General features: G+C 40.4%; 1 protein-coding gene across 6 annotated transcripts in view; it reads left to right on the top strand.

The window, feature by feature from the left end:
- Nucleotides 1-11,578, top strand: part of LNX2 (ligand of numb-protein X 2) — a 76,425-nt gene extending 64,847 nt beyond the window's left edge. For all 6 annotated transcript variants that reach the window (XM_054528846.2, XM_002824118.6, XM_009248518.4 and 3 more), the window contains exons 7-10: nt 1,094-1,271; nt 4,071-4,302; nt 7,001-7,159; nt 9,018-11,578. In XM_054528846.2, coding sequence (XP_054384821.2) covers nt 1,094-1,271; nt 4,071-4,302; nt 7,001-7,159; nt 9,018-9,153 — 705 coding nt within the window. In that variant the 3' untranslated portion in view covers nt 9,154-11,578. The remainder of the gene's footprint in view (nt 1-1,093; nt 1,272-4,070; nt 4,303-7,000; nt 7,160-9,017) is intronic.
- The last annotated feature ends 10,145 nt before the right edge of the window (nt 11,579-21,723 follow it).

Genomic DNA, 21,723 nt, shown 5'->3' with positions numbered 1-21,723 from the left:
AGACATTATCTTACACTGTACACTTAATGGGATAGTTCTTGTGTAGGTGCATATATACAATATGTACATGTAGTCTATCACACTATATAAACATACAAAATACTATTTGTATTAATATATATTGTACATACTTGTAACATACATAAATTTTGAATCCCAGGACAGTTGCCTATATTAACATGATTCGGGACAAGTTACATGACCTCCCTAAGTTTGTTTCATCATCTGTAAAATGGGGTCAATAATAATATATAATTTCAGGACTTTTGTGAAGGTGAAATGAAATAATGCATGTAAAGGCATTAGCTTTTCACAGGCTAAGCCCAAATGTTAATTATTATGTTAATATTGCATATGTACATCTTATTTTTTTACTGAGTTCTAATTCAAAAGAAAAGTGATGTTTTAAATTCTTTTTCTTCCAGGAGCATCTCAATAATAAGTAGTAGTAACAAATGTCAGTAAAAATAGGAGATATTAATTTGTTGGGAATTTATTTCCCTGTCATTAACTTTTTCAAAAATTCAGTCATTTTATATCCTTTTAGCTTTTCATGAAGATTTTGAAGGTAGATTTGCACCTTCTTCATGATTGAGCACTCATAGTCGTAGTCAGTGAGAATCAGGAGATAGGTCGATGGCCTTTTTCTGGCAGTTGCCAAAATCTACACTTTTGTACTACTCTTGTCAACTTTTCTTTCAAAGAAATGGGGGAAAGATGGAAGTAAAATTAATTGATTTGTCTTCAGAATCTTAAAACTCAAAAGCATCATTTACTTTTGTGCAGTTGACCAAACATGAAGCTCAAACAAATTATACAAATGATGTACTTATTTTACTTTGACTGCTGTATTTCAGCAGTCCTGAGTTTTTTCAGCTACATAAACAGTCATATGAGAATAACATAGTCCAAAATTTGACATTGATCCACAGTAGACTTATTAAGAACTGTATATTACTTTCATGTGCAATTAAGGAATAAAAAATAATTACTTTATAAATGCCATGTAAGTTATTACCTTAGTTTGAAGTAATGACTTTACTTCAACTATATTTTATTCATTATCCAGTGATTTTTTTCTTGTATGTTTTAGGATCTTACTCAGTGTGTTACATGCCAAGAAAAACACATTACTGTAAAGAAGGAACCACATGAATCCCTTGGCATGACCGTTGCTGGGGGCAGGGGAAGTAAGAGTGGTGAGCTGCCCATCTTTGTGACCAGTGTGCCACCCCATGGCTGCCTTGCACGAGATGGCAGAATAAAGAGAGGTAAGATGGGATCTTGAAAAATTTTACCACATCTTATTTCTGAATTAAATGCACATTTAAAAAAATAAAGAGTATCTACAAAGTATCTATTAAACATGACTTTCTTAAGTTCTTTAAACTGTCCCTTGCACATGGAAGCATAAAGTCATTCTATGAGGTAGAAAAATGCCTTATATAAAGGAAAGTTGCTGAACGTTGATGACAGTTCCAGAATTTGCTAACAGTTACTCAGACTCTTAGATTATTTTATCTTGGGAAAAGATCCTCTAGCATTACAACAGACTTAGATACTCCGAAGGGCCATCTCACTGAAAAATGTTTCTTTTAATAAAGTGTCTGTGTAGAAGGGGACTCAGAGAGGAGGTGGAGCAGAAGACAAAATTAATGTTAGGGATAAATGCATTTGCCATTTCATATTCCCTTCAATGCTATATAATTTGTATAGATGGGGGTTGCAGCTAGCCACTATTGCCATGGTAAAAATAGCAGTCTCCATTGACTTAGTTTGTATATAAGGTAAGAAAAGTGACTCTGAAAACTTATTTTTCCAGGAATGAAGTTGAACCCCTACCTCACCCCGTAAACACAAATTAAATCATAATGGATTCAAGATCTAAATATAGGAGCTGAAATTCTTAGAAGAAAACACAAGTTTAAATCCTCATGACCTTGGATTAGGCAGTAGTTTCTTAGATATGACACTAAAAGCAAAAGCAACAAAAGAAAATATAGACAGACTGGACTTTAAAACTGCAAACTTTTGTGCTGCAAAGAATACAACTAAGCAAATGAAGAAATAACCCACAGAATGGGAAAAACATTTGCAAATTATATATATGACAAATGACTTGTGTCTAGAATATATATTCTTACAACTCTAATTTAAAAGACAGAAAACACAACATAACAATGAGGAAAGAATCTGAATAGACATTTCTCCAAAGAAGATAAATAAATGGCCAGTTTTCCCATGAAAAGATGCTCAGGCCAGGTGCGGTGGCTCACGCCTGTAATCCTACCACTTTGGGAGGCCAAGGCAGGTGGATTGCTTGAGCCCAGGAGTTTGAGACCTGTCTGGGCAATATGGCACAACCTTGTCTCTACAAAAAATACAAAAATTAGCCAGCTATGGTGGTGTGAATCTGTAGTAATCCCAGTTAGTTAGGAGCTGAGGTGGGAGGATCACCTGAGCTCCAGAGGTCAAGGCTACAGTGAGCTGAGATCATGCCACTGTACTCCAGCCTAGCATCAGAGTGAGACCCTGTCTCAAACACAAATCAAAACCACAGTGAGATACTACTTCATAACCAGTAGGATGACAATAATAAAAAAGACAGCCAATAACAAACACTGGCAAGGATGTGGAGCAATGGAAACCCTCATTAATTGCTGGTGGGAATATAAAGTGGTACAACTGTTTTTGGAAAACAGTTTGGTAGTTCCTCAAAGAGTTAAATTGATTCCTCATATAGTTACCATATGACCAGCAATTCCACTTCTAGAGAAATGAAAACAGTTGTTCATACGAAAACTTGTATACCAGTGTTCATAGCAGCATTATTCACAATAGCCAGAAAGTGGAAACCACTCAAATGTCCATCAGCTGATGAATGGATCAATGGAATGTGGTCTACCCATACAGCAAAATATGATTTGGCCATGAAAAGGACTGAAGTACTGGCACAAATTACATGGATGAACCCTGAAAATATTATGCAAGTAAAAGAAGCTAGATATAAAAGACCATGTATGATTCCATTTACATGAAATGTTCAGAAGAGGCAAATCTGTAGAGACAGAAAGTAGATTAGTAGTTGCTTAGGGTCGGGGAAGGGGAATGATGGGTATAGAAGGAGTGATTAAAATGTTCTCAAAATTACTGTAGTGATGATTGCACAACTGTGAATATACTATAAAACCATAAAATTATATTCTTTAAATGGGTGAATTGAATAGTATGTGAATTATTTCTCAAGCTGCTATTAAGTAAAGGTTATTTGTCCAGTTGTAGTATTGGGGTAATTTTATTTCCTTTTTGTTCTTTTATTGTGTTTTCTAAATTTTCTACAATGAGGATGATTTGCTTTAATAATCTGAAAAACTGATGATAAATTGGGAGAGATAAATTTCTGTAGACTTTGTAGCACAAATGTCTGCTTCCTACAAAACTAATCCTTTCCTAACCTTTGATATAATCTTCATTGCCGTTTTTTATTATACTACTTAGCAGAACAACAGTTCTTTTCTTCCTCAAACAGGGAAGACATTCAAACCACAAGTTTCATTTCTTTGTGTGGGCCCAGGGATAGCTTCTCTGTACATATTCTGATGTTTGCCCTGAATGAACTATACAGGGCTGTCGCTATGTATAGAACTGTGTAAATATAAAACAGAATACATTAAACATTTATTTCTAAGGGCAAAGGATCAAGTGATTTTTGATTGGACGGAATTGTAGAAATCTCTGAAACTCTAAGAAGAGAAATGAACTTGCCCAGGGCCTGTACACAGCTAAACTCAGACTGATGATTCGAACTCCCAGTCATGTCAAGGTGCCTCAGCCCACACTTTTTTCCATGTATTATGACATTATTTTAAAATTATGGAATGTTTTCTGTGTATTGGGTTTCTTCTCAATATTATAAAAATTACAAAGAAATAATAAATGCCATTTATTATTGTACCTTATCTCATCAGAGTTGTGGGAACTAACTTTTGTTGCTTAGTTTATAAACAACAAGATTTGCAGGTGAAAACTCAATGGCTCAGCTCGTTTTTCTTGTTTCTTCATCTGAACAGGTGATGTGTTGCTGAATATCAACGGCATTGATTTGACCAATTTAAGTCACAGTGAGGCAGTTGCAATGCTAAAAGCCAGTGCCGCGTCCCCTGCTGTTGCCCTTAAAGCACTTGAGGTCCAGATTGTTGAGGAGGCGACTCAGAACGCGGAGGAGCAGCCGAGTACTTTCAGCGAAAATGAGTATGATGCCAGTTGGTCCCCATCATGGGTCATGTGGCTTGGGCTTCCCAGGTACTGAGCGCTTTCTCATTGCTTTATGGAAATCATAATCATACTTGCAGCCCTTATCAGTGTGTAGCATGATAAATTTACTCATTGGGATAAAAAAAAAAGCTTTAATTCAATAAAATAGCAACATCAAATCAAATTACAAAAGAAAAGGATAATTTTTCTTAGGATATTACATTTTAAAAGGTACACAAAGAAAGCAGTTGTGTCCATTCCTGTTAAGGCTCCTCAGTGGGCTAGCCATGAGATTGGATAACCCAGCCTCTTGCTTTGAAAAGTTGTCGTTTACCAGCACTCATTCTGCTATGTGCTGAGACTTCATGCATTTCTCATCAGAAAAACCAGGCCAATCTTGGGGCTTCCCCCCATCCCAGAAGCCTTTCTTAACACCGTTTTAAGTTTTTTTTTTTAACTCTCCCTTAAAAAGGCAGCATTTAAAACTCAATTTTTATTGGATACAAGAGTCTATTAAGCCAAACCATTAGTGTTCAAGAATGGCTGTTTCACTTTTAGTTTTTATAAATGTGACCAGCCAAGATATGCTGTGGTTGGTCAGTATCGGGGTCACAGAAGCACGTGGAACCTCCAGTGGCATCCCAGGGTACATTCCTTTCCGAGGTTGTTGTTGTTTGACATTTGAGGTAGGAAGAATGTGTTCCTATCATTATTTGTTGTCTAATACATTTAGATTCTTACCGTACCTAAGAATCCTAAAACTATGAAGTATTTTGACTCTTGACCAAGTATGAAAATTATTGATTCTTTAAAATAAAACAATAAGAATTTGCTATTTTCTGAGCCACCTGACTCATGGGATACATTTATAACAACAACTAGCATTTATATAGTGCTTCAAGGCCCTTTGTGCATAGTGGGTGAGAAGTGGTCTACTCATGCAGTGGCCAGGCAGCACGTTACAGACCTCAGAGCTCGTCTGCATCTCCAATGATGGGGCAGGCAGAGAGCAGCAGCGTCCTGGAGGAACTTGGTCCCTAGTGCTTCCGTTAATTTTCCTTATCTGTTATACCAATCTAGTTTGGGGGTTGGCACATTGACCTCTTTGTTCAGAGCATTTTCTGGTGTGCCAGGCACAATAGCAAAGATTTTAGATGAGAAATACACAGTATAGTAAAATCTATTTTTGAGCCCACCTGTGTTGAAAGAATACCTGTCGATAAAAGGCTACTATTCAATGTGTGTATGGAGGTCTCTGTTGAATGCAAAGCTATATTCAACAGCCATGTGTCCTCCTCAGTGGGTGCAGGTGGCCCCTATATGCAGGTTTCACACCGCATAGTGTAGCAGCTCTGCTCTGCTTTTCTTGAAAAGGGAGATTCTTCCACTGCGATTTGCTGGGGTATACAAGAAAGCTGTTTGTTTCAGAAGATGCAGCATTAGGAAAATAACCAACACTGTCCCTTTAAATCCAGGGCAGTGCATGGGACCTTGTTCCATCCCAGAAGCCTTTCTTATCAGTGAGCTAGGAAACTAGATAAGATGAGAAGGTCTGGCATGGTAAACATTGCTTTATAGAATTGGCTTTATTAAGAAATAATAAAACAGGATTTTTAAAATTATTTATTATATTTATATTATATATATTTATTATTTTATTATGGATTTAAAACAGGAAACCTTGCCTTCCATGCATTTAGATCCAGTTCCACCTAAAGATGAAAGATAATTATTTATTATGAAGAGATTTTTTTTCCTTATCATTTAGGTGTGGTTTTTTTGTTCGTTTTAAGATTTTACTCACTGCTTGTTCCCAAATCCATAGAGCTATGGAAACATAAGTACTTTTTTTTTCTCCCTCTCTGGACACATCCTGCAATCTGGCAGTAGCATTCTAACTGTAGTTTCTCAGTGTCTATGATACGTTTATATATGCATGTGTGTGTATAGATGTGTATATATTTTCTTTTTTTTTTAAAAGATGGGGTCTTGCTCTGTCACCCAAGTTGGCATGATCATAGCTCACTGCAGCCTCAAGCTCCTGGGCTCAAGCCATCCTCCTGTCTCAGCCTCCCAGTAACTGGGACTACAGACACATGATGCTGTACCCAGCTTGTCTGTGATAGAAAAAGAAAAAGATTTTTTGTTAGTGTTTTCCAGATTGATTTCTCTATTTTGGCAATTAGAGTCTCTCTTAAAATGAAAACATCCTAAGTAAAGGAGAAAATAACAAATAACTCCTCATGTAGACTAAAAGCCTTTAGGACCTTTAGAAAAGAGAGATAATTATCTGCCTTCTTTTCGGAAGCTGCGCTCCTAATCTTTTTCTTTCATTTGCATGCTGGGCTTGGCAGTACTAGACCTCTTTCATCCCACTTTGTAATTTCTCTTGTAGATAAAAGTGATTAGTAGAATTGAGGACTTTGTTGACAATGCAGTGAGCCGATATAGGTACATAACCTTTTGTACAGGTTACTGAGGTATAATTTGTAACCAGGTTCTCTACTTGTGTGTGTGTGTGTGTGTGTGTGTGTGTGTTTTCACTTGGGAAGACTGGAAAAAGTTGGAGAAATTTGAGTCTACCTAGGACTGTGTCTGTGCTAGAAAATGGATTGTCAAAATAATCTATTTATTAATAGCCCTTTTTCTTTTTTCCAAGAGTGGTAAATATAACGTGGTATGGAGTTATAACAAAAATAAGCGGCTATAATGTTAATTTTTTCTTTATTTTTCTGTTTGTTTATAGCACACTTCATAGCTGCCACGATATAGTTTTACGAAGAAGTTACTTGGGAAGTTGGGGCTTTAGTATCGTTGGTGGATATGAAGAGAACCACACCAATCAGCCTTTTTTCATTAAAACTATTGTCTTGGGAACTCCTGCTTATTATGATGGAAGATTAAAGTGAGTCTTGTTCTAATTAATGATGTGATTCATGTGGATGACATTGGACATGATCTAGACCAGGGGTCAGGGGTCAGCACTAAATCCAGCCCATTATCTTTTTGAAAATAAAGTTTCATTGCAGTGCAGCTACACTCACTGGTTTATGTACTCTCTGGCTCCCACACTACACCAGCAGAGTTGATGTCATCGTGACAGAGACTGTATGGGTCTTGAAGCCTAAAATATTTACCATCTGACCCCTTACAGGAAAAGGTTTGCCAATCCCGATCTAGACTGAAGTGTTACCTTTACTGTCTTGTCACTTATAGCTACGTTTCATTAATCTGATGAGAGAAACTGAACCTGAGTTATTTCATCGGACGTATTTCATTCATCGCGTTGGGATGTGACATTGCGTGCTGAGTAGGTTTCCCACACAGCCTACTCAGGTCCAGTCCTCTCATTAGATGACTCTGCTTTATTTTTCTCCACAGCACTCATCTCTACCTGAGATCGCATTTATGCAAGCTCCATAAGGGAGGGATCTTGTTGCATTTATTGTTATATCCCTAGCAGTCATAACAATACCTTGCATAAAGTAAGATCTCCATAAATATTTGATGAATGAATGTACAATAGCTTACAGGATGCCTGGCGCAGTGCTAAGTGCTGTGCATGCATTATGTAATCTTTTTAACAGTCCTGTGAGGTAAGTTTCTTTATTATTCCTGTTTTAAAACAAGATAACTGAGGCTTGGAAAGGTTAAGAAACTTGCCCACATGAAATAGCTGAAAGTGGTTAGCTGGCATTCAAACCCAGGACTATCTGGCTCTAGATCCCTGGACTTTAACCCCTCTGCCAGCCTCTACCACTGAGCAAAAGTCCTCGCTCAGTGTACAGCATCTTATCAAAGCTTGGGCACTGGGAGAAGAAAAGAGAAGGTATCATGGCAAGACATCATCACCAGCAGAGAGGAGGTGGTTGATTGTAAATTCTTAATACCTGGTTTATGAAGGAAGAACCAGTTCTTAAAAAGTAAATGTTGACATTCTGTATAGAATGCTATGCAGATGGACAATGTACACTGTTTGCAAGGAGTAAGTGACATCTAAATAATGTATGGAAAGGTGATTGGGAGTGGTATGCTCCAGGTCAGTCTATATTGATAAAGATGAAAAAAAATCATTTTAGGAGGAAAGAGTAGGGAAAAATGAATTAATCACTCTCTTAGCTAAGTTACTCAACCAGTCGGGGCCTCTGTTAATTATAATTTGTATTCCTCCTACATCCAAAAAGAAATTGAAGTAGTTAACAATAAAATAGCATATTTATGGTATAAATAGAAGACCAAAAACCATAAGGATAATTATGGTAATTATAAGGCTGGAAAGGTCCTCTAATTCATCATCCATCCATAATAATTCTGCTTAGAGTACAGTGAGTGTCAACAGCTGAAAGAAGAGGAAGTATGGGTCTTCTTTCCAATTTAATTCAGCCCTCAGATGTATGAGCTCTAAGAATGAATAGAAAAATAGCAGTCAAAATAATAACCCCCTTCAAATGCATGACTTGGTATTTTTTTAAAGAGAGAGCATATTTACTCTATATTTTGCTTAAATTAGTGTGAAAATTACTCTGCTTGTCCTTGACATTCACCTACTGGTTATGGAGTCATCGGCACAGGGGTTTCCTTGATTGGCAAGGGAAAGCCAGCATAGGCTTAACAGCTGTCCCAGACAAAGTAGATTATACACCCTAACCATTGACAGTTCAGTGGTAGGTGAAACTGCATTTTTCATGCTACATAAATCTCAATTGGGATATTTTTAATACCATGAAAATAGTAACATTCTGTATCTGTCTCTCTTTGTCCAGGTGTGGCGACATGATCGTGGCCGTAAATGGGCTGTCGACCGTGGGCATGAGCCACTCTGCACTAGTTCCCATGTTGAAGGAGCAGAGGAACAAAGTCACTCTGACCGTTATTTGTTGGCCTGGCAGCCTTGTATAGATTTTGGAAATTGGTTTCAAATCTTGCATCTTCCTTTTTTAGATTTTTGCAAGAAAACCCTTTGGTTTCATTTTGTTTGTGGTTTAGGAGCTGCTGACACTGCTGGTATACACAGGGCCAAAACCCACTAAGATTGTCCGTTTATGTTTATTTAAATGGTTTCCTAAGTTAGTTACATTTCTTTTAGCTTGGAAACAGTCTTCCCCTAACCTTTGTGAGTTTATATTTTCAGAATTCAGACTGTTACCTATGGTAATGAGCAAAGCTCACCCAAACTGTGCCCCAGAGTAAAGACCTTCTGGTGGGTCTTTGTTTTCAGTAACTGAATCATAGAATGAGTTCTATATCCCTCAGGCCTGATGTCAGCAAAGCCAGTAACAACAGCGTGTACTGCCACTGTCATAACCAATACCATGGATGAATATACTTTAAATTTTGGTGATAACTGTTGCCCTTTTTTTTTTTTTTTTTTTTTTTTGAGACAGAGTCTCGCTCTGTCACCCAGGCTGGAGTGCAGTGGCGCAATCTCAGCTCACTGCAAGCTCCGCCTCCTGGGTTCACGCCATTCTCCCGCCTCAGCCTCCCAAGTAGCTGGGACTACAGGCATGCGCCACCATGCCCAGCTAATTTTTTGTACTTTTAGTAGAGACGGGGTTTCACCGTGTTAGCCAGGATGGTCTCAATCTCCTGACCTTGTGATCCGCCCACCTCAGCCTCCCAAAGTGCTGGGATTACAGGCGTGAGCCACCACACCCGGCCATTCCCATTTTTTATTGGTGCCAACATTTCAAAACTGTTTATAAACTGTTTATAAACTGATTTTCTGGTTTATTTCTACTGTAATCTCTCAATATTCGTAGAAGATGAAGAAATAAGTCTGACAACACTAAAGAAATTTCTTAAATAATATACTATTATTAGAATAGTAGAGAATAAAAGATAATGTTATCTAGCTACAAAGGCATTTGGATGATAATTATAACTTAATGTTAGAGATGGTAAAGCTGCACTTACTTGAACAGCCCAAAAGCATTAAAAATCTATTTCCAAAGGAATGTTTTGCTATGTAGGGAAATTTTGAAGTAGTTTTTGCTAAAAAATTATTTCTAGAGTTGTGTTATTCTTAGCAGTAATCTTGGCTAGAAATGTTTTTGTGATTTATGCGATTAAACGAAATGATAAAGATAAAACAATATTATTAAATACATATATATCACAGCTAAGTAGGAGAAAGGGAGACCTTTTTATTTTATTCAGGTAGGAGTATTTCTTGTGTATTTTAGAAACAATTATTTTTCCCATTATTTCTTATGAGTTGTTTCAAGTAGGAGACAGAAAAGTTCTGTTTTATTGGAAATGTAGGTTTTAGATGTATCTTTCAGTCAGCTCTCGGTCACTAGACTATTTCATATTTTTTGAAATGGTTTTGAAAATTATGACTAGCCCATTTTTTGTCCTTTATTCAATATACTTATCCTCTGAACACAAATAAGTGAATAAGAGAAAAATATCTTTACCTTATTAATATTATACATACTTGAAAAAAGTTTCATTTAGAAACCTAGTTCAGAATCTGAGCTAATTTACAAGTGACCTCTGTGATAAATGGTATTGATAATCAGAGAATGTATTTCAGAATCTACAGTACAATAGATTATGAAGCATGACCACTTTATTTTGAAACTTAGCAATTGCATTGCTGGGGTTTATTGTATCTGTAGCATGTCACTGATTATTTCAGTTAGTTTTATAATGATTTTTTAAAAACATATCTATTTGGAATAAATAAGATACAGCAACAGTCATTGCTACTGACTTGTTCAACCCCTTAGTTACACTGTATGATCAACATATAACAAGATACAGTGAAATGGCCCATACAGTATATTACTGTTGTGTGATGATTGGCTTTGGAAGCAATTTGATTTTGAAATGCTTTGATATTCTAATTGACATGGAACAAGTTTTTTCCCTGCTCCCCAAATAGAATTTTGTAACCAACTTTGCTATTTTTTTAAAGTTTGTAAGAATGTGTCATTTCTTGGGGAGTAGCCATCCATCAACAAATATCCTGACTGCTACTTTGTTATATACAAAATACTTACATTGAACCTGGTGGCATAATGAGTATTTTGAAAGAAGAAATTTTTTCACTCTCATTTTTATAGAAATCTTGGAGTCAGCTTAAGCTGTAGCTTTTATGACAAAAGACAGTCATTTTTGGTCAGAGTGATATTTGGTGATGGAAACTTGTTCATAATTTATTGTTACTATAGAACTATTTGGATTTTCTCATTTTTAGTTCTGATAGTTAAATATTTCAGTTTGTTCTGTGCCTTCAGTTTAAATTATTTCAGGATTTTTCAGATGTTTAAATAATGGTGTGAATCATTCAGGATGGAAATAAAAGTCATCCTTTCTATAATAGTGACGTTGTCTCTTTTCTTGAACGGCAGCTGTTAACTTAGTCTGTGATCTGTATTTGTGTTTCTGGCTCCACTGTCCTTATAAAATACCGAGCATGAAACCTCAGGATCACAAACCCACCTTATTCTCACCCCACAGTTTCTTTTTCTTTTTCCTTTTTTTTTTTTTTTTTTCGAGATGGAGTCTCGGTCTGTCACCCAGGCTGGAGTACAGTAGCCACGATCTTGGCTCACTGCAACCTCTGCCTCCCTGGTTCAAGAAATTCTCCTACCTCAGCCTCCTGAGTAGCTGGAACTACAGGTGCCCACCACCAGGCCTGGCTAATTTTTGTATTTTCAGTAGAGACAGGGTTTTGCCATGTGGGCCAGGCTGGTCTTGAACTGCTGGCCTCGGGTGATCCGCCTGCCTCAGCCTCCCAAGGCACTGGGATTACAGAGGTGAGCTAGCAGGCCTGGCCTCTTTTTCTTTTCTAGTATGGTTGCTAGGAAAAAAAAATTTTTTAACTGAGAGAAACAAAGTTGTCTCCTAGTTTTCTAGTAAGTTAAGTTCAAACCAAGGCCTCTGTGGTCAGACTCCTAATTGGATTTTCCAGATGGCTCCATGGTTCCGTTTACCCTCCCTTGCTCCAGCAGCCTCCTCAGAGCACACACTTATGGTCTTTCCTCCAACTGTGAAGCTTTTTCTTCTCTGCTGGTTCACGTTGCTCCCATATCTGGAGTGAGGGCTTAAGTGATGCTCCATCTGTCTCACTCTAAACTCCACTCCCCACTTTCCTTCCTAATGGTGAATCTCCGTAGGCCTTTGTGTATGCATTTCTTCTGGCCTCGATCTCTTGCTACCTAATTAGAGTTTTAAGTACCATCTTTAACCTTGCAACTTTGAGCACCACTGACACTTAAGTCTACAGCTCCCACAGTGCACAGCCTGAGACAGACACCTAGATCTCAGCACCTCCAAAACTGAAATCTGTGCTTTCCCAAGCATTTGCCTGCTTCCTATCTCTTCATCTTTCAATCCAAACTCTTAAGCCTTCAGAGTAACTTTTCTAAACCCCAACTCTAATCATATCCTTGCCCTGTTTAAAAATCTTCATTTGGCTGGGCACAGTGGCTCACACCTGTAATCCCAGCACTTTGGAAGGCCAAGGCAGGCAGATCACGAGGTCAGGAGATCAAGACCATCCTGGCTAACACACTCTACTAAAAATACAAAAAAATTAGCCGGGTGTGGTGGTGGGTGCCTGTAGTCCTAGCTACTCGGGAGGCTGAGGCAGGAGAATGGTGTGAATCCGGGAGGTGGAGCTTGCAGTGAGCTGAGATAGCACCAGCCTGGGCGACAGACCAAGACTCTGTCTCCAAAAAAAAAAAAAAAATCATTTGTTCCATGTTGTCTGCAGGATAAATCAAAAGCCTTGGTATAGCACAAAAGGCTTTTCGTGGTCTGGCCCCCCGCCTGCCCCTGTGGCCTTATTTCCCATCCTTTCTTGCTTCCTACATAAACCACCCCAGCCCGTATACATCCCCTGCCCTCTGCGTCTGCGGGGACTGACTTGGCTCAAGTGACACCACGCTTCTAAGAAATCTTTACCAATCTCTCTGGGCAAGATTTTTCTGGCTCCTTTTAAAGATTTCGGTAACTTACACATTTATGGTCATAGCTATATGCTAGGAAGAAGAAAACTTGCCAGGTAGATGCTTGATTACCCCATCTGTGGCAGTGTTTTAAAACTAGACAATAAATGACAGAGATTCTGTCGCTTCTGAAGAGCTCAAGATATTGCCAAGATAGAATCGAGGCTTAATTTCTTTTTCTGTTCAGGGAGTCTACAGTACGTTTAGTCATGTCTTCTTATTCTCCTCTTGGCTGTGCCATTTTCTCAGACTCCTTGCTTGTGAGGGTTCTGAGAATGCTGATGCTGGTCAGGTATATTGCAAGTTGCTCTCTATTGGAATTTGCTGTTTTTTATTATGACTGGCAAATGGGTTTTTGGAGCAATATCCCCAAGGTAAAATGTTGTCCTCATATCAAGGATACCTCCTGTCTGTGTGCTTTATGGCTGCTGACGTTGGCCTCAACTACTTATCTGGTTTCTCTACAATAGTGTGTGCAGCCCATGCTTGAGCATTGGGAGTTATTCTCTCCGTTTATCTTTGAGCTAGTCAGGAAAATTGAGGCCTCTGGTGCTGCTTAGGGAGCACCTTGTGGGTAGAAGGCAGGTGGAAATCCTTGGTTAAGAGTATCAGGGGCAGTAGTCCGGGTGCGGTGGTTCATGCCTGTAATCCCAGCCACTTTGGGAGGCTGAGGCAGGCGGATGACTTGAGGTCAGGAATTTGAGACCAGCCCGTCCAACATGGTGAAACCTCATCTCTACTGAAAATACAAAAATTAACTGAGTGTGCTGGCGGGTGCCTGTAAGCCCAGCTACTCGGGAGGCTGAGGCACAAGACTCGCATGAACCTGAGAGGTGGAGGTTGCAGTGAACCGAGATTGCACTACTGCACTCCATCCTGGGTGACAGAGTGAAAACTCCATCTCAAAAAAAGAAAAAATATCAGGGGCATATTTCATATTTTAAACAAACTCAGCCAGGCAGAGTGGCTCATGCCTGTAATCCCAGCACTTTGGGAGGCTAAGGTGAGAGGATCGCTTGAACCTGGGAAGTCAAGGCTGTAGTGAGCCACAGTTGCGCCACTGCACTCCAGCCTGGACAACAGCAAGACCTTGTCTCTAAAAATAAATAACCCTCTCTTGACTCTGCTATTCATAGTAAAGTTTCCCAAAAGAGTTGTCTCCATTTTGCATTCTTTAGCTATTTTTAATTCATAACAGTTTTTCTTACACAAAAATCAGAAATAATACAGTGAACACTTGTGTACCCACCACCCAGCTTAAATGTAAGCAGGGCCACTGCCATTTGACTTCCTTCCCTATTTGTGTCTACCCTCTGGCCTTCCCATTGTTTCTTCATAGTTATACTACGTATTTATGCATCATTCAAATATAGTATTGTGTGTATGGTTTTAAATATGTAAATGATGTGCATATGTGGTGTTCTGCAACTACTTTTGCTGCAAGATTCATGCATGTTTATGTAGCTCAAGTTTTTATTGCTAGTCAATGATTATGACAATTTTCTATCCATATTTTAGTTATTTGACATTTCGGTTATTTTTTTCTTCTCATCAACAGTGCTGGTGGGAGCACTCAAAAACAAGTATTCATGTGCATGTGGAGAGTTTCTGCAGGGCAGTGATTCTCATTTAATCCTGGCTGCACACAAGAATCTTTTGGGAAGCTTTGCTGTTTTAGTTGCTCTGGGCTAGGGCTTGGATGTCAATTTTGTTTGGTTTCATGTGTTCCTCAGGGGGGTTACATGCAGCCATAGTTGAAAACCACTGCTCTAGGAATTGCATTCCTGGGTTTAGAGTAGGTGCATCTTTACGAGGTAATTAGTTTCCCAAGTGGTTGCACTAATGTTACATTTCCACTAGTAATTGGGTAAGTTTTGTTGATCCACATTCTTGCCAACATTTGGTATTCTCAAACCGAAGAGGGTGAAAATGGCATCCCACTGTGACTTCAATTCGCATCTCCCAGTTTACTGGTGAAGTCGAGGAACTTCTCACGTGTTTACTTGTCTTTCAGGTCCCTTCTTTGGTGAATAACCTGTTTGACCATTTTCTAAAGGGCTATTTGTGTTTCTCTTTTTCATGTGTAGACATTCTTTATTCTGAATGTTAATACTTAGTGGATGATGTGAGGCATAAATATCTTTTCCCAATTTGTGACCTCTTTTCAACTGTAATGATGTGATAAACCGAAGTTCACCATTGTAATGTGGACAAGTGGTATGAATAGCATATAAGCAGATTCTTTTCTGTTACTTTTGGAATTTGTTATTTTGCCAAGGGTTGTCCATTTATGTTGTGATGATTATTATATGTATTCTTTCCATCCTATATTTCCTCTGCCCCTGTGCTTCATGTTTTCTTCTACTGAATTATAGCTCTGTTTCTGTTCACTTTGCAGTTACCCTTGAATTTTTCTTCGTGCATATTTAACATAAAGTTTCAACCTGAACAATAGCTCTATCCCCTCTGCACAATACAAGGACCTGAGACCACGTGACTCCAACCACCCTGAGGTCTGACTTAGTGGCCCGCGTTGTAGCTCCCCCTCATTCTCCTCTCCAGTTAGTATTATTGTAATTGTTATATACTGTTGGGGTTTGGTTAGATTTCATTTCTGAGCTATGTAAAATACTGAAAGGCTGATGCAAGCACAGTTTATGATAGTTCCTAACATTCCAGTAACATCCCACAAAGGACATGTGGGCAACAGGAGGCCAGAGTGGGATTAATGGCAGCACACTGACCCATACTACCTGAAAGCTGAAGTTGCAATCCAGATATAAGGAAAGACTTTATAAAAGCTTGGGACGCGACATTTTCACCATTATATTGCCCGTTTCCAAGCAGTCTGGAAATCACTGAAGCAATTTGCTGTTTTCTGGGAGGGGTTGGGGGAAGGGCAGTTCAGCAAAGGTCACTATCACCAACTTTTCTAGAGCAAATGCAACTTGCGTTCTAAATCCAGACATGTTTTCATAGGAAATTTTGGAAGGCAGATTTAGAGGGTTTCATTTTCTCAAGATACTGTGCACAGTGACTGGTTCTCAAACAGCTGAATCCTCCCTCTCTGTCCTAGCTGTGGCTCTTTTTTCACTAGAAGACCCTGAGGTCTGTTCATTCTATTGCTGTACCTTCAGAACTTGATACCCATTATTTTATAAATGAAAGTGGGCTGCTGCTTTATGATTCCTCACATGTTTGAAGCTGTAATCAGATACGTGGATGGTTAAAATTAAATCTGAAGTTATCCTGAATTTCAGCTTCTGTGGGCACTTCACCCATTTCATCATGCCTGACACCCATGTTACAGTGCATTAATGCCCTGTTAATTCAGACTTAACTAATTTGGAATTTGAAAGCTTAAAGAGAGGTGAGGTTAACTTGGCACTTTATATAAGCAATAAGTATCTTTAATCAACATTAAAAAATGGAAAGTGAGATGTTTCGGGTGCATGCTAAAGTATACTGTTTCCAAGTTTCCTTAAGCACTATAAAATACCCAGTCTCATTCGAGTGATGGCTGTGTTGCTTTTCCATGGAATCGTTTAAACAGTTTATCCAGCACCTACTATGCACAACACATAGTGAGAGGCTCTGGGTCACTTCTTCACAGCACCTAATTTCATCTTTTACAATGCAGATTTTCTTTCATTTGTCCACCTTGGGTGACCAACAAAACCATATAGATTACACACCAACATGGTAAACTGCTGCCCTGGTCACAGGCTAGGAATTCATGAGTTGAGGTTTTTCTCTTAAGTCTGTCTTGTCTCCTTGCTGAGGGAAAGATTTCAGCTCCCTAAGGTCCTTATTACAAAGCTCTTTTGCCATTTTATGGTGTAAATATACTACTAATTAATTTCTATGGCAACACAAAAGCTCTTTAGAAGTGAAGTTGTACATGTAAGCACAGTGCCTAATAGCTATAAAGTGCCTAAGTTAAGAAATGCTAAAACTTTAATCACCTACAAGAATAAAAGACTAGGCCGGGCGCGGTGGCTCACTCCTGTAATCCCAGCACTTTGGGAAGCCGAGGCGGGCAGATCACAAGGTCAGGAGATCGAGACCATCCTGGGTAACACAGTGAAACCCCGTCTCTACTGAAAAAGAAAAATACAAAAAATTAGCCGGGCGTGGTGGCGGGTGCCTGTAGTCCCAGCTACTCGGGAGGCTGAGGTAGGAGAATGGCATGAACTTGGGAAGCAGAGCTTGCAGTGAGCCGAGATCGCACCACTGCACTCCAGCCTGGGCGACAGTGAGACTCCGCCTCAAAAAAAAAAAAAAAACAAAAAACTAGCACTTGGAGGACTCACACCATCCCTGCAAGTGGCAGAGAGTGTGCCTCCCATCAGGAGAAGGTGGTTCTGCTCCATGGCTGAGTGAGAGATTTCCATCTGAGCTCTATTCACTCACTCACCTGCAAATAACACTTTCAAGATGGGCTGTTTCACAAACTTGGATCAGCATTTGCCTTGTTTCTTCAAAAGTTTTCAGTTTAAGGGTGAATTCAACAAGAACTCTCTTCTTTAGATTGCCTGAAAGCTGACCAAGAATGGTTAAGTTAGAGACCTCTATTGCCCAGACTCTAGAAGATGAGAAGCAACAACGACTTGTCCAATGTCAAGGTTGTAAGGGTGGCGGCAGCTATTAAAAATAAGGTTTTTTTGAGACGGGATGAGGTGACTACAACTGTAATCTTAGCACTTTGGGAGGCTGAAGTGGGGGGATCACTTGTGCCCAGGAGTTCAAGACCAGCCAAGGCAACAGAGGGAGACCCCCATCTCTGCAAAAAATAAAAAATTTGCCAGGTGTGGTGGTGTGCACCTGTAGTCCCAGCTACTTGGGAGGCTGAGGCGGGAGGATCATTGAGCCCAAGAGGTGGAGGCTGCAACGAGCAGTGACTGAGCCACAGCACTCCAGCCTGGGCAACAGAGTGAGACCCTGTCTCAAAAAAATGAAGTTTTTCTTTACCTAGGTTTAATTGAAAGGTCTCCTTTCACTCACCTCCTCTAGAAATGACCTGAGAATGTCTTAGTTCATGGGATGTGTTTAGTCCCATTCTCCTGACTGCTAGCCTCTCCCACCAGGGAAGCGATACCCCAGAGCCCTTTGTAGATTCACCCGTCTGTGCCTGTTCCTTCCTGCGTGACTCAGTCCTAAAGAGTTGGAGTCTGGGATCCTTGCCTGGTCTCTTGGCGGCTGTGGGCTAAACTCCTGCTCCTGGAGTCCTGGCCTGTGCTGAGATAGATGGGCACCTGTGGAGGAGGGGGGGGTGCTCACAGCAGCAGAACTCCCTCTGTGGATACTTAGTAAATGTTTAAGGAAAGGCAGTCCTTGTCACCTGTCATATGTAAGTCATTCCAAAGGATATGATGTCCTTGTGTCATCCAGGTCCCCAGTCTAGAGATACTTTTTTCCCCTGCTGATCTCAAGTCATGGAACCTTAGAAAGGGAAGCTCTTTGTCCATTTTTCTGGTATACGGGTCCCCGCTGTGATATGGTCATCTAGCTCCTGCTTGAAGGCTTCCCGTGACAGGGACCTCCCTGCTGCATTCCAGGCATCGCCTCCGTTGGGCATGTCTAATTGTAAGTGATTCCTTTTTAGTAATAATTGGACCCTATCCCTCTTCCTAGCTAGAGTGTAGAAACAAGGAGGCCAGGCAGGTGGGATGTCTCTTCATTTGTTACTTTTCATATTTAAATGAATATTAGGCAGGCCCAAGACACAAAACACTTATTGATTCATCTTTTCATTTTACTTGGCCAATGTTCTCTTAGCATCTACTATGTGCCAGGCACTGCTCTAGGGGCTCAGAATTCATCCATTTTTAAGACGGAGTAGTTGCTATCTCTGTGCTTACACAGAGATACACAGGGACATAATCAAGAAATAACATGACTTCAGACGCTGATAAATGCAATGGGGAAACAAAGCCAGGTAAATGGAGAACACAGGATGGAAATGAACCACGTGAGAGAGGTGTGCGGGGAAGGCCTGAGGAAACATAACAGAGGCTGGATCCAGGTTCTCGGTGGCATGGTAGGTTTTGACGTGTGTGCATGTGTGGAAGGCTTCATGACTATGGGATATTTTTGTCTCAATAGTGATCATTCTAGGAAGGCCGTGCCGGTGTGATGGGCTCTGGGGGGCACAGCCTGCTGGCTGACTTCCACTCCTTTTTCCCTCTGTCCTGTAACAGAGAAACACTAAGTATGGTGGTGCACACATGATCCAGATTGAGAGAGAGGCCAGTGCTGTGGCACAGTGGGTAGAGCCCAGCAGCCCAAGGTTAATACCTACCTTGCTTGATTGCTGTAAATTCTAGAAATCATGCATGTAATGTGGCTGACACATTGTGCTAAATAGGTGGTAGTTGTAGGTATTATAGACAGAGAGATTCTGGCTAGAAATACTCATCCCTGGAAATGACCAATTACACTACAAATGAATTATTAAAACAGCTCCCCTTTGGCTGGGCGTGGTGGCTCATGCCTGTAATCCTAGCATTTTGGAAGGCTGAGGTGGGTGGATCATGAGGTCAGGAGATCGAGACCATCCTGGCTAACACGGTGAAACCCCGTCTCTACTAAAAATACGAAAAATTAGCCGGGTGTCGTGGCGGGCAACTGTAGTCCCAGCTACTCGGGAGGCTGAGGCAGGAGAATGGCATGAACCTGGGAGGCGGAGCTTGCAGTGAGCCAAGATAGCGCCACTGCACTCTAGCCTGGGCAACAGAGCAAGACTGTATCTCAAGAAAAACAAAACAAAACAAAAAAAACAGCTCCCTTTAGACTGCAGGGGGGAAGAATCTACTCTTAGAGGTTCCTCTGAACTCAAACTTTTGTTTACTCTCAACATGGTGTGTGTTTTCATAAATATGACACAGTCAGCAAGTTCTCTCCTGCGCCTTAATCACACAAGTGATTCACATTCCCCAGGCATCACACTGAGCTTTCCAAAGAGACAGCTCCTGCTCACACTGTGCCGCTCTTCCAGGAATGCCTTGTCCTGCTGATTCTCTAACCTGACCCCAGCCATCAAGCCCTGCTTATCCTTCTAAGCCCAGCCCAATGCCAGCAGCACCAAGGCTGCCTGGCACCTGCAGCCCCACCGCCCCTCGCTGTTCTTGCACTTCCCTAGAGGCACATGCTGGCTGCCACTTGTCCTGTCTATGCCCCTCAGCACCTGAGAGCTCCTCCAGGGCCTGGGTGTTCAGCCACCCACACACCTGACAGCACCTGCACGTGGTGTTCATGCAATGCCTGCTGGCTTTGACTCAGCAGTGTCTGAAGCTGCAGAGAAATTGGGAGGGTGAGGAATGAGAAACAGTCTCTGGGTTTACATCCTTGGTGACTTTTCAGAGAATAGGTTCCATGGCAGGGTAGAGCTGGGAAGTCCAATGGCAAAGGGCTAAGGACTGGACACCAAGGCCACAGAGTTGTTCTCGGCTGCTCTTACAAAAAGTTTGGCAAAACGTGCAAGTACCTGTGGATGAAACAACATGATGTCTGAGATCTGCTTTCAAACCATCCAGGAAACAAAGAAGAGAAAACGGGAGTAAGGGAATGTTTGAAGGTTTTCATAATGGAAATAGAACAGCAGAAACAAATGAGTGAAAAAGTTTGGAAATGAGAAAAAAAGGCTGTTGTTAGCCAGGCCCCTGCAGTTTGAAATGGATAGAGTGAGCCTGTATAAGAAATATGTCATTTATTTTCCTTTACCTATGTTGGCATAATTTCTAGGCAGATTTGATTCTTTTATGTTCTGTACATGTTCAAGAAGTGCAGGTGGCAAATGACTAACAACACCACGCGTGTGTCTAACACCCGTGCACTCACCATGCCATTTCACTTCTGCACTTTTGTGCATTCTTTACAAACATTTCATTTGATCCTCATAATAGACTTGTCAGGTATGTTTCAAATAGATTGCTCCCATTGGATGAATGAAAAACACTGAGATTTCATGACTTACTCATTTGCACATAACTGGCAAGTGGAAAAATACACACCAGCCACTGGCACCCCTAGTGACCCTTCCCTGCCCACTGCAAAAAGACTTGGCATCATTACATTTCACATTAGTATCCTGATCACACTGCCCATCCTGAAAACAAGGAAATAACTGCTTCCCACCTCTTCTCGCATTTTCTTTCCCCATGAGGAGCACTCTGCCACGTTCAACGTTCAGACAAGATTGAGCACGTTCAGAGTGGTATGGCTGTAGACTGCCATGTTCAACATTCGTTCCACAAACACAGAAATGAGTAAGACAGCCCTGCCCTTTGGGAAGTCCACACTGTAAAGTAGCAAGCTGGGATGAAATGTAAATAAAGTGCATTCTGCCCGACCTTTGGAGAGGCCAGGAGTTACAGTTCTGTGGAGCAGGAATTTTGCAAGGTTGCAAGCTGTGCTAAATCGGTGTCCCAATTTACTTTTTGACTTTGAAAATGATTAGCATTCTTGGCTTGTACTGTATTTCAGCCATTCTTGTTGTCTGAGATATTTGCTT

Source organism: Pongo abelii, chromosome 14 (assembly GCF_028885655.2).
Source record: "Pongo abelii isolate AG06213 chromosome 14, NHGRI_mPonAbe1-v2.0_pri, whole genome shotgun sequence".
NCBI classification, from domain to species: Eukaryota; Metazoa; Chordata; class Mammalia; order Primates; family Hominidae; genus Pongo; species Pongo abelii.
Note: the sequence above shows the minus strand (reverse complement) of the source record. Positions and strands in the feature narration are given on the sequence as shown.